A 13,747-nucleotide genomic window follows, 5' to 3' on the forward strand; every position below is an offset into this window, starting at 1 on the left:
GAGCCTGCCCATTTTCCTGACAGCTACCCTGCAGCAACTTAACACCAAGAACAGTGTTACTTCTGCCCCTCTCCCAAGAGGAAGCCCCATTTTATAGACAGCTACTGGCCACTCAGGTAGCGGGCAACTGTGTAGTCCTGGCAGCGCCAGTCAGGAGTGGTGGTCACTGCTGGGACTAAAAGCAGTCCCATCATGTTGAGGAGCCCAAGTAAGCCTGGAGGCAGGGGTCTTGGCACGCGAGGATGGGGCCAGGTTCAAGAGGTCAGGGCAAGGGTTAAAGAGGCAGTGACATTGACGGGAGGGGAGCTTCGGGGGCTGAAAAAGGAGGTCCTTACTGTCTTGTCTGACACCAGCCTGTGCAGGTAAAGCTTTCGATCCCACTCCCACCTCCCACAGGTAAAATAAATACTGGTGGTGGCAGGATGATGTTGTTCTTGAACAACTACAATTGGCCCAAGGGAGGTTGAGTCATTGCCCCAGCAGACCCTTATAAAATATCAGACAGGTCAGAGATGGGCATATAGGCAATAGCAAGGTCACCCATTGGAGCTTATGTGTACCTGCAGTCAAACCTGCTGGCAGGGCTGCCTAAACTTCAGCTAAATCTATTGATACGTCAAGAATTCTGTCATTTCCATGGAAAATAGCTGAAAATGCTCCAGATTTTCCATACATTTCTACCTTGGTTAAGCACAATGGGCAGCACGGTGGCACAGTGGTTAGCACTGCTGCCTCACAGCACTACAGACTGGGGTTCAATTCCCAGCTTGGGTCACTAGCTGTTGGAGTTTGCATGTTCTCCCCGTGTCTGCGTGGGCTTCCTCCGGGTGCTCCGGTTTCCTCCCACAGACTAAAATACATGCTGGTTAGGTGCACTGGCCATGCTAAATTCTCCCTCAGTGTGCCCGAACAGGCACCGGAACGTGGCAACTAGGTGATTTTCACAATAACTTCATTGCAGTGGAAGCCTAGTTGTGACACCAACAGATAAACTTAAACACAATAAACAGTCTGGCACTCAATCATATAAGGATTCCAGGAGGATCTTGAATCACCCCTGTATCACAGACAAAAAAAAACAAATGGACAATGAAACAGGGCAGCCAGCAGGCCGACCCATGAGGGTTCCCACGGGTGAATGTGACCTTTCTCAATATTTTAGGAGAGCTGTGAAGCAGGGGGTCGAAGCTATTATCTTTATGAGCTGAATAGATACATATCATGGAACCTCGGTGGTAAGGGGCATATAGAAAGTTCAAATTCAGGTTCCCATCATCCTACACAACCATATGGCCTGATTTATCTATAGTGTTAAAAAGCAATGCTTCATAAACTTTCAGACTCACAAAGTTAACATTCAAATCCAGAACTCAGATTCCAAGATCTTAGAATGGAGATTCAATGCTTTCTTCCTACTGAATCAGCAGGTTGCACAAATAGCCACTCATTTTGGTGACAGTTGCTAACCTCAGAATCAATATCCACAGTTATTGCCAGCCCTGATGAACTTGTGCACATAGTATCAACTATCAATGCATACAGGTGTCGATAATATTTCTACAATAACCCGTTTTCACTCGAGAGGCTCAATCTGAGGAGCCAATTAAACATCTTACAAAAGTTCTCGCAAGTACCTAACATTATTCCAGTCGATACACATGGTCGGGACTTTGGTGCTACAGTGCTCATGGAACTTGTAGCCGCAGGTCTGACACCGGAAGCCATTCAGAAGAAACTTCTGACAGATATCACAGAACGCCAATTTCAAAAAGGTTTTGCGGACCTTTGAATGAGAGAACATGAGAATGGTTTAAAATGGTGAAGCGGTGCAAACTGAACCAAACACAAGCCGAAGTACTTACAAAATTGTGAGTAGTTAGAGGGAGATGGTCTAGGACGTCAACTACCAGCTCTTCACCAATCAACGAGGTAGCATCAGTGGTCCAATCTATACGGTACTTGGGGCTGTAGATGGAGAAAGGGATATTAATGTAAGTGTTCTTTTTTTAAATAGTAAAACTCTCCCTTTCCAAGATATATTTCTTCCCTATCCACACACCTTCAGTAGCAGAGTGAGCATCTGAATAATTAACTTGCTCCTAAACCTTCAATAATGTCACTTGGAAACCAGCTACAAGGAGCTACGTAGATTGATGATTCTCCCTCTTGCATTTAACTCCATTTGCTGGGAAATGCTTGGCATTTATCAAAAATGCAAACCATTCCAAAGGTGATGTGCATTAATTTTCCAACTTATTACACCACCACATACAATATTTTTTAAAAAACTACTGTAAAAATGATATTATGGATAGGAATGTGGAAGAACTAAATCCATCAATGTGCCAAGAATTCTGTCATTTCAATTTCCATGGTAAAGGGGTGGAAATGCTCCAGATTTTCCATACATTTCTATGCTTGGTTGAACATAATAAACAGTCTGCACTCATACAGAAGTCCTGAATCACCCCTGTATCACGGGCAAAAAAAGATACAAGTGGACTATAAAATAGGGCAGCAGGAGGCTGACCAATGAGGGTTCCCCAGGGTGAGTGTGGACCTTCCTCAATATTTCAGGAGAATTTTAAAGCAGGGAGTGTAAGCTATCAGTTTTGTGAGCTGTGTAGATAAATACCATGGAATGTCAGGTGGACATGGAAAGTTTAAATCACTGTTCCTTTCATCTTGCACAACTTTCCAGCCTGATTCAATGAGGCAACAGTGTCAAAAGTGACACTTCCCAAACTTTCAGGCTCACAAATTTGAATCAGAAAAACCACCGAACAAGGAATAAATATAAGCACTAATGTGTGTCAGAGCTAACATTGACAGGATTTGGAGGGTGCGTGGGGCCTTTTAGTAAGGTACAAAATAGACAGCCAGGACATTAATCTCTGCTAACTTTGGAGAAAAATAAATCATTACACATATCTCCAGAAAGTAAGTTATCAGTTAGTGGTCATTAACCTTGCAAGTACCGCTCATTATCACAGATTACTTGATTATTGAATTACAAAACTGGTGGTACAATTCTGGTTTTGTAAATCAATATTTTAATTATATATTAATTTGTAGCACACATTTCCAACATGCTTCTTGCTTACAGTCAGATTTCTTTCATCTGACTGGCTCATTCACAATACCTTTAAAGTTTGAAATATATTTATTAGTGCTGCAAGTAGGCTTACATTAATACTGCAATGAAGTGACAGTGAAAAACCCCCAGTCACCACACAGCGCCTGTTCAGGTGCACTGAGGGAGAATTTAGCATGGCCAATGCACCAAACCAGCACGACTTTGGACTGTGGGGGGAAACTGGGGCACCCGGTGGAAACCCACACAGACATGGGGAGAACATGCAGACTCCACACTGACAGTGAACCAAGCCTGGAATTGAACTGGGTCCCTGGTGCTGTGAGGCAGCAGTGCTAACCACTGTGCCACAAAACTTCATGGAAGCAAAAGGAATCATAGTTAGGCTGCACACTATGTTACAATGAACATTTTACAAATTTATTACATGATGATCTTATTTAACTTCTGTGTATCGTTGAACTGCTCACTCCACTATCAAGTACATGCCAATGTGTGCACACCTCACCCACATTGTGTTCTTTTGGGCTGCATTGCTCAAAATCCCTGCTCTTAGCTAATTCGGCTTCCATTGCCTCCCATTCTGTTTCCCACTTTTAGCCCTCATCTGCTATTCACCCACTCTGTTGTCCCAGCTCAACTCTGCTATTGCCATTTCCTGCTCACAATTAACCAAATATAAGGCAAATAAGACCTGGTAAAATGATACCAAGTAATGCAAATAACTAATTTGCACCAAATTGAATTGTAGATCAGTTGCAAATCATAACCCTTCAGCACAAATGTTTAGTGTTCTGCAGTTCCTCTTAGTCTGCTCAGAAAAATTTCATTTAATTCTGTATTGTCAATTTTTCTATCATCCTCTGCTGCTTTCTGAACATAATAGAAGGTGTGTTAAATGCAATTGCCCTTTTATTACAAAACCACTCCAACTCCAAAACACTGTGAGCAACTGTACAAACTTCATAAAGATAACAATTCTCCCAGCCCATTGCACTGCTTTTTGCGCCATCAGCTCCATGCCAGAAATCAGCGTGGAGCTGCATCATTTATTTACACCAGAATTTCCCAACAATTTCCATCTAATTATTGGGCTCTCTGGGCCTGCTAGAATTTTCCTCCCCGCCAGGACTGTTTCACTCCAACAGGGTTTACAATACTCCCCAAGTGCAGAGAACTAATGGCCTGACCCCACTGGAGTGAAGGGGCCCATTGTGGCCCCCCCAGAGGTTGGGACTAAGTGGGGGAAAGAAAACATGCCCCCTAGGCATTGCCAGCTTGGCAGTGCCAGCCTGGTCCCTGGCACTGCTCAAGGGGCAAACTGGTACTGCCCGGGGGCACACTGGCATTGAGCATGAGGCAGGGGGCAGTCAGGGCTGTGAGGGGAGGGGGTCAAATTGAGAGATCGGGATGGGGGCGGTGCGGTGGTGAAGGGCAATTGGATCCAGGAGGCCAGCAACCCAGGGGCTTTGCACAGCCAGCAATGTGGGGTCAGGGGGCCTGCCAGAAATTGAGCTGGTCAGCAATTGAGCCAGCCAGTGACTGGGAGGCCAGCAATGCTGGTTACTGTGCATTTGCTGATCTCAGCACTGACAGACTGGCACATGCACAGATGCCCACTCAGCGCCATGCTGCTGGCCTCTCCAGCAGGAATAGCCCACTGATATTTCACATGAATCATGCTGGTGCACTCTGCAGGGCACAGAGTGTGGGAGATTCACTTTTGAAAATCCTGTTGAAAAAAAAACAGCAGGATTTACTCCAGTTTTTACACAAATGCTACAATTAGAATTTTTTTGGGAGAATCACCCCAACATTTGTCAGACATATAACAGGTCACTAACCAGCAGTTCCTTGATAATATGAAAGATGAAAACCTCGTTCAAAAAATGGTCTATTTGTCGAAAATTTATTTAGCTTATGATAGCGCCGGTTGTTTCTACAAATTCTGACACTTATAGATACATGCTGACATTGGGTTGCAATTACCTACTGATGGAAGTAGAACAGCTTTTCCAAGAACATTACAGGTCTTGCTTCAGTGTCTTTTATTTTTAGCATAATGAAAAGTGTTCTCTTTCTTAGAATCTGCATACAATTGTTCAGTTCAGGCTACAATGCTTCAGTTATTTTTAGAATCATAAAGCAATACAGCTCAGAAACAGGCCCTTCAACCCAACTGGTCGATACCAACCATGGTGCCCTTACAGCTAGTCCCAGTTGCCTGCGTTTAGCCTATATCCCTCTAATCCCTCCCTCCCATCCATGTACATATCCAAAAGCTTTTTAAATGTTGTTATTGAACCTGCCTCAACCATTTTCTCTGGCAGCTCATTCCATATACACGCCACCCTCTGCGTAAAGAAGTTGCCTCTCAGGCCCCTTTTAAATCTTTCCCCTCTCACCTTAAAGCTATGTCCTCTAGTTTTCAAGTTCCCTTCCGTGGGAAAAAGACAATTCTGCTCGCTGAATGGAATTCTCCATTCGGCCTCGGGTGGGATTTTACAAGCTTCGTCTGAACGAGGTCATAAAGTACCAGTCTATATGTGTTCATCCTATCTATGCCCCTCATAATTTTAACCACCTCAATAAGGTCACCCCTCATCATTTTCTTCAATTCTTCCATTAGCTTTACATCACCTAGTTGACAGCTTAGATTTGCATCAACAAACCAGAAATTCAGAAGTAAAAATCAAATTATCTGACTGGACCCTTTGGATTTGGAATGAAGATTGTCTGCTGTCAGTTTCATAAATTACAGAATGTAGCAAAAGATAGGGTCAACGAGTCCAGAGTTCCCTGGATGATAAAAAAGATAGAGTAAAAGGGTGAGTATGACAGATGTCAAGTTAATAATACAATTGACAATCAGGCTGAATATAGAAAGTTAGTGGGGAAGTGAAAAAGGCAAAGAGAGAGTATGAGAAGAGGACAACAGCTAACATATAAAAGGAATTTATAAATCTTCCAAAGGCATATAAATAATGAAAGGGCAGTGAGAGGAGGCTGGGGATTAGGGATCAAAAAGGGGATCTCTGCATGGGGACAGAGGCCATGGTCAAAGTTTTAACTCTTCACCAGCCTTTCTCGAGGAAAAGAATGTCCTAGTGAATGAGAAGGGCACTGAGTAACTGGATGGGCTAAAAATTGATTAAGAGAAATTATTAGAAAGGATGGCTGAACTTAAAGTTGATAAGTTTCCAGGACCAGATGGGATACATTTAAGGATGCTAAAGGAAGTAAGGGTAGAAATTGTGAAGGCACTGGTCCTAATCTTCCAATTCTCCTTAGATATGAGGGAAGCGCCAGAGGACTGGATAATTGCAAATGGTACATCCTTGTTCAAGAAAGGGAATAAGGATAAACCCAGCAAATACAAGGCAGTCAGTTTAACCTTGGCACTGGGAAACTTTTACAAACAATAGTCTGCAACAAAATTAACAGTCACGTCGACAGTTGGACTAATCAAGGAAGGCCAGCACTGGTTTGCTAAGGGAAAGCCATGTTTACATTAATGAAGGACCATTGACCTTATAAATTAAATCTATTTCTCTCCACAGATGCTGCCTGACCAGCACATTCCCAGCATTTTGTATTTTAATTTCAGATTCAAGCTAACTTGATTGAGTATTTTAATGAAGTAACAGAGAAGGTTGATGAAGGTAACGTAGTGTACGTGGACCTCTGAAAGGCATTTGATAAAGTGCCACATAATGGGCTCGCAAGTAAAGTTGAAGCCCATGCAATGAAAAGGGTCAAAGGCAACATGAAATATGAAGTTAACTAAGTGACAGGAAACAGACAATAAGACTGGAAGAAAGTGTACAGTGCGGATTCACGGAGCTTGGTACTCAGATCACTGCTTTTCTTCACCTATAGACTTGTGTACATAGGGCCCAATTTCAAAACTTACAGATGACACAAAAGTTGGAAGCATTATGAACTGTTAGGAGGATATTGGTAGTCTTCCAAGAAGATGTAGGCAGGCTGGTGGGATGGGCAGACACATGGCAAATGACATTTAACGCAGAGAAGTGATAAACTCTGATAGGAAGAATGGTCAAAGATGTGTGGGTTATGTTGATTGCCTATGCTAAATTGTCCCTTAGTGTCAGGGGGTTAGCAGCGCAAATAAGTGAGGTTATGGGGATAAGGCCTGAGGGAGATTGTGATTGGAGTAGAATCAATGGACCAAATGGCCTCTTTCTGTACTGTAGGGGCTCTATGATTCTAGATTCAGAAAGTGGTTAAAAAAGCAAATGAGATCCTGGACTTTACATAAAGAGGCATAGAGTAGATAATCAGGGAAGTTATGCTGAACCTTTATAAAACAATGGTTCACTCTCATCGAGACATTGCGTCCAGTTCTGGGCACCATACTTTCAGAAGGATGTGAAGATTGAAAAGAAAGAGGAAGGACACCATGTTTGCCACCTGATACATATATACACGATTTTTTGTAGATAGATGTAAGTTTTTAAATCATCAGCAATCTTGACAGACACACCAACTGCCAGAGCTAGGACAGCAGCTATAAGTTACATTGTGTAGTACAACTATTCTGCCAAGCAAATCTGCTACAAACACTGTCAAAGGGTGGTGACAATCTGTTAACTGAAATGGTGTGTTTCTGACAGCATCCTCAATTTATTTCAAAAAAAACAAATTTCTTCAAGAGCAACCTGTCTTTATTTTATCAGAACTTATATATTTGGAGACTCAGTGGGGTGTGCATGAAATCAACAACAAACAAGATCACTACAAATCGGCTTCTGTGTTCTGACTTTTGCCTTGTTTATGCTTCATCGCCTGCCATTTCTGAACACACTGTTCGGTCAATTAATTGACCTAAGGCTCATGGCCAACCTCCTGTAATGTCTCCCTTAATGCTAATAGTGCCCTATTAATTTCAATCATTTATTTCATCAGATCTATTAAGATGAAGACTGAACATATTTGGATGTTACTGCACTGCCCCAGCTTGCCAACATTTCACATTTCAATGCTAATTGACACTCATTCAGTGAGTCACACCTCAACTGTTCTGCAAAAATTGCCAACTACTAGCTAAGCAAAACCAACTGTTAGCATCCCTGCGTCACTAGATTTCCCAAGATAGTTGGCAGAGTAATCCTTCTGAAGGCTGGCCCTGCTTTCACAGCACTTCTTAAATCGTGAGATATGCAGCACGGAAAAAGACCCTTCGGTCCGACTTGTTCATGACTATTGGGTTTCCTAAACTGAACTATTTCCATTTGCCTTGCTGGTCCAAATGTGTTGTCACTAATAGGCACACATTCAGAACAGGAAAAGAGAATGGCTTGGATCACTGTATGTACAGAGTCTGCACGTTCTCCCCGTGTCAGTGTGGGTTTCTTCCTGGTGCTCCAGTTTCTTCCCACAGTCTGAAAGACATGCTGGTTAGATGCATTGACCCGAATAGGCACCGGAGTGTGGCAACTAGGGGAATTTCACAGTAACTTCATTGCAGTGTTAGTGTAAGTCTACTTGTGACTAATAAATGAACCTCAGGTGCCCCTTAAATGGCAAACAACCCAGGAATGAGGGAAATGCCTAATTTATAGCACTTCTGGGATTCAGGATGAGCAGAATTGCTCCTCAATGACAATCCTTCCAACCTGCCCACCCCCTCAATCAGCATTTCACTTTGTCAGCCAATATCCCACCACAATATGACCCTGCCTTCCCCTTTAACACAATACCTCAAGCCCACCAGGTTTTCAAATTTCCAAAAAGCACCAAGCAGCTAGGAGTGTTCACACAGGCAGCTTGCCAATTACATTGAAGTGAGGCCTGATCAGAAAAATGGTTTGGGCCTCTCGCCAGCAGCAAATCTAAAATAGGGGCCCATATTTTCAGAGGCATACGACCAAAGTCAAGTAAATTCATGGTGGAAAACTACGGCGTATCATAACAAGCAATGGCATTTAATGGTCATGTGGAAACACCTCTGTTTGCACATTTTTGAAGAATTATTTCATATTAAAGACTTCTTTCTGTAAAACACATAGCTTTTTTTTTGCCTCACAAAATGGAGTCATTTTATATTCCTCAGGCCAGGGTCAAGAACAACTCACACAGCTTTGTTTATTACAAGAACAAATTGAATATTGGCAAACTTAATATCACATCAATAATTTAGTCAGTGTGTAATGTACATTTGACTCCAATATGGGAGAACGTAACAAACCACTCAGCTATTATTCAAGTTAACTGGACAAAACATGTTCTTACCATCCTTGTGGCAGCCTGAAGACTGCACAGCAATCAGGCTGAAGGCCTCGGACTTTCAAAGCCTTTTTTAAACTGTCTTGTACAGTCATCCCTGGTCTCACACTCACCTGTAGCATCATACAAAGGAAGGGCAACAGGTCAGATATGCATAAATGCTGTGTTCAAATATTAACTTCTGCCAGCCATTTTTAAGTTCTGTTTTCTACCTACAACTTGATCATATCGTTTGTTTTACACTGTTCTTACTGGAACAAAAAGATCAGGGTGGGATACAAGGAACCTAATGTACGGTATTTTCTAATGCCCCCTTCGACTTGAGTGTGGAGATGGGAGGGGGCACATTTAATTGGGAGAAAGGGACCCTGCCACTTTCCTGCCTTTGTAAAGTGAAATTTACTTATTAGTCACAAGTAGGCTTACATTAACACTGCAACAAAGTTACTGTGAAAATCCCCTAGTCGCCACATTGCGGTCCCTGTTCGGGTGCATTGAGGGAGAATTTAGCACGGCCAATGCACTTAACCGGCGCATCGTTCAGACTGAGAGGAAATGGAACACTCAGAGGAAACCCACGCAGACACGGGGAGAATGTGCAAACTCCGCACAGACAGTGACCCAAGCCAGGAATTGAATCTGGGTCCCTGGCGTAGTGAGGCAGCTGTGCTAACCACTGTGCCACTGTGCCGCCCCAATCAAGTCCTGGAAAGGAAGGCTGACGACAGCCTTGCAGCCCCGATGCCAAATGAAACCCTTACATGGGCAATTAAAGGGTCTCATCCCACTACTGGTGGAATTCAAGTGCAGCAACACACGGGAAGCTTGAAAAAAAAAATCAAGCACCCAAGTTACTGGTGGGGGTGGGGAGCCCTTTGTTCAAAGTGCCTCAGTGCCGCATTAAGGGAGCTGGCATTGGGAAGGTAGGGACACTCAGAGAGCCACCCTCTGCCCTTGCTTATCCTCGGCCTCTAGTGGGTGTATTGCCAAAGGTTACCGTGGTGGCGCTGACAGCAATGAGAATCTATCGGCCGCTGAGTGGCTGGCAGTTCACAGGACGAGCGGTTGGGACCTTTGCCTCCAATGTACTCAATCCCAGTGAAGGCCCAATTCTGGCCACTTAAGTACTTGCTGGTACTTAATTTGGCATCCCTAGTCCAACGGAGATGACACAGGACTCTCTCTCTGTGTCAACTTTCCAGCTGGAACATTCAAGAAATTTGTATTATAGACTTTTTACGTTCATCCTCACACTTTAGGATCAGGGATAAAGTCAGCTGCAATTCATGATTCAGTCATTTCAATGCCTCCCCCCAGTCTGCTACACACAACACGTTCCACCCCCCCGCCCCTCCCTGGTCACACGCACCCCCACCTTTGCTCTGCAAAGCTGGTAAACCCAAAACACCACCCTGACCACTATTGTTTAGCATTCAGGAGAAATCCTAATTTCTATATATTGTATGGGCAATAAGTCAGCATATTTTATACAGTCACCAGTAGAGTGCCTTACACATTAACATGGGTGTGGATCTGGGTGTGATCCATAAGATCTAGTTACTGGCCCAGTGTTTGAATACATCATTTGGTAGCAATTATATTTCTGAAAGGATTAAATGCAAGCTCACATAAATCACCTACTGGAAATCATGAATTATTCTTTTATCCATCAATAAGCGTCTGTCTAACACTCTCACAGCCAGGTCTTGACAGAACTTTCTGGATACCAAATACCATAGCAACATGATCATACTTGTCCCCATTCTTAGTTGAAGCAATACCCAGCAAGTAGGGCAAGAATAAATTTAAATCTGCAATTAAATAGTTCTGCAAAGAAATAGTTCTGGCAACAGTTGCCATGGTGACTGGATACTATCGGACAGCCATGTTGCCATTGTCCACTTAGTGCTTCAATGTCACAGAATACTCACTGCAGCTAGCAACATAATGATTCCCGATTAGAAATTCAAATTTGCAGCAATACAATGATGGCATACATAATTTACATGCAATATAAAGCCATTCGGCCCAACCAGCCAATGCCGATATTTAAGCTCCACTCAAGCTTCCTCCTATCTTTCCTCATCTAAAATGATCAACAAAACCCTCCAATTCCAATTCTCTTTCTCTCATACGCTTTGTCCAGCTAACATTAAATGCATTTGTGCTGTGGGCTTCAACCATTTCCTTTTATAACATTCTCACCAGCTCTTGGGTAAAGATTGTTCTTCTAGATTCCCTTTTTTGATAGCTTGGTGACTACCTTATTCTGATGGCCTCCAGTCATCCTCTTCCCCACAGTGGAAACATTGGCCTGGATTTTCAACTTGGGAGCCTGCGATTCCCACCACCTTTCCCATTCCTGGTAAATTTGCAGGATTAGGGTGCAGGCAGTCAGCCTGATGCAGCACCCCCACTCTTGCCAGCTCAGTTGCAGGGACGGGCGGTTCATATCCCCACACCCCCCATCCAAGGTTTTAGTGGAATTGGGCCCGCTCTGTGAGTAGAAATGGATTACAGCCACTCAGAGGAAACGTGAACCATGGTGCAACCCCAGTCCCAAGTGGGGAACCAAAAAAGGGTCCTGCTCCTGGAATTGATTCACTGTTAGGTTTCGAAAAACAAAAAAAATTGTCCTCTCTGTTTCAAGAGTTAGATGCTATACTGCCAATCAGATGCTTTTTCACCTCAAGGATTTATTTTTATCCATTCAAGGGATGTGGGCTTTGCTGGATAGGTCAGCATTCATTGCCCATCCTTAATTGCCCTTGAGAAGATGGTGATGAGTTGCCTTCTCGAATCGCTGCAATCACTGTGGTGCAGGTACACTCACAGTGCTGTTAGGGAGGGAGTTCCTGGATTTTGACTCAGCGACTGCAAAGGAACAGCAATGTAATTCCAAGTCAGGATGGTGAGGGTTTGGAAGGTGCTGACTAAGGAGCCTTGATGAGTTCCTGCAGTGCATCTTGTGGATGATACATATTGCTGCTGAAGTGCGTCAGTGGTTGAGGAAGGGATGCTAATCAAGCAGGCTGCTTTGTTCTGCATGATGTCAAGCTTCCTTTTGCCTCTGATCTGCTCCTGTATTCACAGCGAAAAATAATGGAAATTGCCAAAGTCCCAGCAGACCATAGGCTGCTCTGTCCCTTTTTAAGGGAGAGGAGGAGCTATCTAGTGGTGATTTAACCTGAGGGTCACCATCTCAGTTGAGAGGCAAATACAAGTAACCTCAGCCAGTACAAGAATTGAACCAGTGCTGTTGGCATTGCTGTGCCTCATGAATCAGCCATCCAATCAACTGAGCTAACCCTGTTGAATTTCTTATTAATGATGACCCCCAGAGTGTAGATAGGGGTGTGGGGGATTCAATGCCATTGAATGTCAAGGGGCTCACTCTTGTTGGAGATGGTCTTTGCCTGGCATTTGTGTGGTGCAAATGTTTTTTGCTACTTGTCACAGAAGCTTGGATATCATCCAGGTCTTCTTGCATTTGGACATGAACTGCTTCAGTCTGAGGAGTCACAAATTGTTGCAGCACTGATCCTTGTGGGAAATCACGTTCTACCTTCGGCTACTCTTCAGGTGGCGGTTCACTACCACCACCTTTTCGAGGCAATAAGGAATGGACAATAAATGCTGACCCAGCCAGTGACGACCACAAGCAGTGAACGAATAAATGAGAAAAGAATTAACTCCCACACTCTGCTTCTACCTTGAAATCAGCCAACAATCCTTTTGGCTACTTATCCCCTGATTCCACTTTCACTGATCTTATTCACCAACCTATTATGGGGCACCTTAACGAAAGCCTTTTGAAAATCCTAATAAATGGCATTTAATTAATTACTACTGTCTACTCTCTTGGTTGCCTCCTCAAAAGAGTCAAGCCAAATTTGCCACTTTGAAATTCAAGCACTCAAGTTATTTTATGGCCAGGACATTCTGACCTTGCTGTGGTGAGACCCGCAAAGGGCCAGCCATTAGTCCATTGACTTTCAGTGGGACCAAATGATGCCACCTATTGTTTCCACAAGTTATGTTTTTCTTCTCTCCCTTACAAGAGATTCATTATTATTCATGACCAATGTTAATTCCCTGGATATGTTCCATCCCTTCTTAAGCAGAGGAATGACATTCGCTATCTGGCAGTCCTCTCGCACTACATCTATCTATGAGCTCAAAGAGAGATTCCTTGGTGGCTTACTTTTTCCTCAGAGCTGCCTGCAATGCTATTCAACATTGTGATAAAACTGCATCCTAGTTTCTACATTTTCTTTTCCTTCTGTCTGTTTCTTCAAAATGAAGTATCTCCATGAGATGACATTCCTATCTACCAGTCCTGAGTTCAGCTTTCGGAACAACTCTTGTACTATTCTGGCCAACAGTTAGGTGCCCCCAGTTTGA

General features: G+C 43.4%; 1 protein-coding gene across 7 annotated transcripts in view; it reads right to left on the bottom strand.

Moving 5' to 3' along the window:
• Positions 1-13,747, bottom strand: part of raf1b (Raf-1 proto-oncogene, serine/threonine kinase b) — an 89,238-nt gene that overhangs the window by 48,780 nt on the left and 26,711 nt on the right. For 4 of the 7 annotated variants that reach the window (XM_080182135.1, XM_080182109.1, XM_080182100.1 and 1 more), the window contains exons 3-5: positions 9,350-9,456; positions 1,863-1,965; positions 1,635-1,783 (exon numbers count right to left, since the gene is read on the bottom strand). In XM_080182135.1, coding sequence (XP_080038261.1) covers positions 1,635-1,783; positions 1,863-1,965; positions 9,350-9,456 — 359 coding nt within the window. The remainder of the gene's footprint in view (positions 1-1,634; positions 1,784-1,862; positions 1,966-9,349; positions 9,457-13,747) is intronic. The other 3 variants (XM_080182128.1, XM_080182121.1, XM_080182134.1) reach the window with 1 other exon arrangement.

Source organism: Carcharhinus amblyrhynchos, chromosome 3 (genome assembly GCF_965287045.1).
Source record: "Carcharhinus amblyrhynchos chromosome 3, sCarAmb.v2.hapA, whole genome shotgun sequence".
NCBI classification, from domain to species: domain Eukaryota; kingdom Metazoa; phylum Chordata; class Chondrichthyes; order Carcharhiniformes; family Carcharhinidae; genus Carcharhinus; species Carcharhinus amblyrhynchos.